The sequence below is a fragment of the Anopheles merus genome, unplaced genomic scaffold (genome assembly GCF_017562075.2).
Source record: "Anopheles merus strain MAF unplaced genomic scaffold, AmerM5.1 LNR4000007, whole genome shotgun sequence".
Taxonomy (NCBI): Eukaryota; Metazoa; Arthropoda; class Insecta; order Diptera; family Culicidae; genus Anopheles; species Anopheles merus.
Window position 1 is genome coordinate 59,229 of NW_024427587.1, and position 2,839 is coordinate 62,067.

The 2,839-nt window shown below is 37.8% G+C and overlaps 1 protein-coding gene across 1 annotated transcript; it reads left to right on the forward strand.

Moving 5' to 3' along the window:
* The first annotated feature begins 250 nt into the window (after window positions 1–250).
* LOC121600827 lies at window positions 251–2,047 on the forward strand. The gene is made up of 4 exons (XM_041929597.1): window positions 251–478; window positions 951–1,356; window positions 1,437–1,744; window positions 1,826–2,047. The coding sequence occupies exons 2-4, from the start codon at window positions 1,154–1,156 to the stop codon at window positions 1,966–1,968; spliced, it is 654 nt and encodes a 217-aa protein (XP_041785531.1). The 5' UTR covers window positions 251–478; window positions 951–1,153; the 3' UTR covers window positions 1,969–2,047.
* Window positions 2,048–2,839: the final 792 nt, after the last annotated feature.

Consider the following 2,839-nt stretch of genomic DNA (forward strand, 5'->3'; position numbering starts at 1 on the left):
CGCGCTCAGGCGAGGGGTATGAGGCGGAGCTAGGGACGGGTAGCTCGACGAACTGCTTGACAAATTTGCCGTAGGAGAGAAAAAGATGGCATGATAAAATTCTCCGAACGCCATGATTTCTTCCGTTGCTTTGCACAGCGGGAGGTAGCGAGGGGGTATGGTGACTTCGAACCGTTCAGATAATGTGTGGAGAGAAAGAGACAGGCACATAAAAGAGCGAAAGCGAGAATGACAGTTGGTCAAATTTGAACGTAAACAAACCGGAATCATCATTCCAGCATCGTTGTCCGCCAAGTCAAGTTAAACATTGTTAGTTCAGTTAACAAAATAAGATTTTATTCCAAGTGTTTTAAGTGAAAATGGAGAACGTGAAGCGTGCTAGGAAAAGTGATATGCTGAGCAAGCTTGGGCAGGCGATAAGGGAGGAGTGTGAGCGAGAATGGGAAGCGGAAAACCAGCCGACGCCAAGAAGCACCAGGTACATTTTCGTTATTATTTTGTTGCGTCACTTTAGCTAAAAACCCCAAGTAAAAGCTTCATAAATTGCTTTAAAAATAACAATAAAAATGGTGTCCAAAAGTATAAGTGATATTTAATAAGATCGACCAGTGCTGTGTGTTTAAATGCATGACAAGTGGCATGTGAAGCAAATTTTACTCGACAACTATATTCCTTCATGTCACGCCAGCTCGTCTCAGAATTAACGCGTGTGATTATCGTTAAAAGCCCTTCAATATCGGGATGGTGGTAAAATGTTCATACATGCGTCTGTGACAAGCCGGTGGTTTCTATTTTAGATGACTTATGCTTATTGCATGCCCTTAAGTGTTTAACGTTCATCTATCGTCTATCATTGACAATAAAAGATTATTGTAACTAAAAATTGCTCTAGACGTTTTTGCAGTATAAGTAAGAGTTCTGTTCTGTTTCTTTTTACATTTCACTTTCAGTGTTTGAAATTCCGCATGCTGGTTCGGAATTCGTTGATGAGAATGTCTCCGATGAAGAAGTATTTGACGACGATGAGCCCGAAGAAGAATGGTTGGAGGAATGGCTGAACGAAAGTGACGAAGATGAAGACGAAGATAATCAGCATACAGAAAATTATGTTACGGACCCTCAATCTGAAAACATATTATCAAGGAAATTACGAATGTGGGCCCTATCTCATCGAATAACCCACACAGCTATAAATGATTTGCTTGGGATCATACGCGAGGCAACGGAATATTACGTTCCAATGGATGCAAGGACGTTTCTGAAAACTCCCGTGAACGTCAGACAAAATATTACCACAGTCGCAGGAGGACAGCTATGGTACCAAGGGATCGAAAAGACGCTTCAGTGCCATTTTAAGTAATAATTAAAATCTAAAGTAACATGATTTTTACATCTCACAAATGATATATACATACATTTTTTCTCATTTATTACAGAAACACGACGTCTACTGTGGACAAATTTGCTTTAAATATCTTCGTAGATGGGCTTCCGTTACATAACAGTGGCCCTACGCAATTATGGCCAATAATGGCGCAGATTCACGAGCTTCCGGACGTGCCTGTCTTGGTGCTAGGCTTTTTCTGTGGTTCGTCGAAACCTGACAACGTGGAGGATTATCTTCGTCAATTGGTAGATGACCTTAATCGTGTTATGGACCAAGGAGTCACAATCAACAAAACAAAAATTGGAATTGATCTTCGTGTTATCATCGCCGATTCTCCCGCCCGAGCGTTCATAAAAGGTAAGCTTATCAAAGAAAAATGTATACATCTAATTTGTATTGTTTATTACTAAATTCCTCATTTTTTTATTCATTTGTCAGGTGTGGCGAATTTCAATGCAGCGAACGGGTGTATAAAGTGTAAAATTGTGGGAAAAAAGGACAAAAAACCCACAGAATGGTATTTGAAGGAACAGCTGAACCGAGGACAAACAAGGAAGTTAGGCAAGGAGATTATGAAATAAGCCATCAGAAACGACCAACACCGTTATTAAATATTAAGGACAAAGATATTATTAAGATCTTAAGCATAGCAGACGATTTACACTTACTACATTTAAGAATAGCAAAACAGTTAGGAAAAGGATATGCTGAAGGTAATTTAGCACCGTTTCCGAAGTGGAACGAAGAAGATAGAGAGGAAATTTCTAAAATTCTAGCAAAGACAAAGTTACCTGCAGAGATAAATAGGGCAATGAGGCCACTGAAATATTTAGCATATTGGAAGGGGTCCGAATATTGTACATTTCTCAATCATATTAGCATAGCATTACTTAGATTACAAAACTTTTCGAATAACATATAATTTAAAAAATATAAAACAAGATATATCCCATCCTTGAGTTCCATTATTTATCACATTTAATTTCAGTTTTGATATTCGTAATACAGTTGAAAGAAACTTAACCTATTATCCCTATTTGGTATAGTTCATCCCAGTTCATCATAACGAAAGAAAAAAAATATCTAAAAAGCTAACAACTATATTCCTGATATAAAAATTACGTTTCTGATATTCTTCGTTTCTTTGTCGGTTCTATCTTTTCCATTTTTGAAGGCTTGCAATTGTATTTTTTTTTGTTTAGGAATGTTTTTACGTAGGCGTCAGTAAGCTCTGTCAATCGATTGCCTCCAATCAATTTGAGTAGACTTAAAATTTGCGTATACTTCGAGAAGCAAATTTTAGGTCCCTGCTAGCCTTCTCCGGTCCAGCAACATTTCTTCAAAAAATCTTTTTCGAAAAAAGGTCGAGAACAATTGTTAACCGTTTGTCAAAATCTGTGACATCCGTTAATATATGCACGATTTGACAAACTAAGTTTACCATATACTTAC

What these genes read in the sequence shown, in the direction of transcription:
- LOC121600827 (XM_041929597.1), top strand. Translation starts at nt 1,154, where the DNA reads ATGTGGGCCCTATCTCATCGAATAACCCACACAGCTATAAATGATTTG. An exon ending in ACGCTTCAGTGCCATTTTAA is followed by an intron (nt 1,357 to 1,436) that starts GTAATAATTAAA and finishes CATTTATTACAG; the next exon opens with AAACACGACGTCTACTGTGG. An exon ending in CGCCCGAGCGTTCATAAAAG is followed by an intron (nt 1,745 to 1,825) that starts GTAAGCTTATCA and finishes TTCATTTGTCAG; the next exon opens with GTGTGGCGAATTTCAATGCA.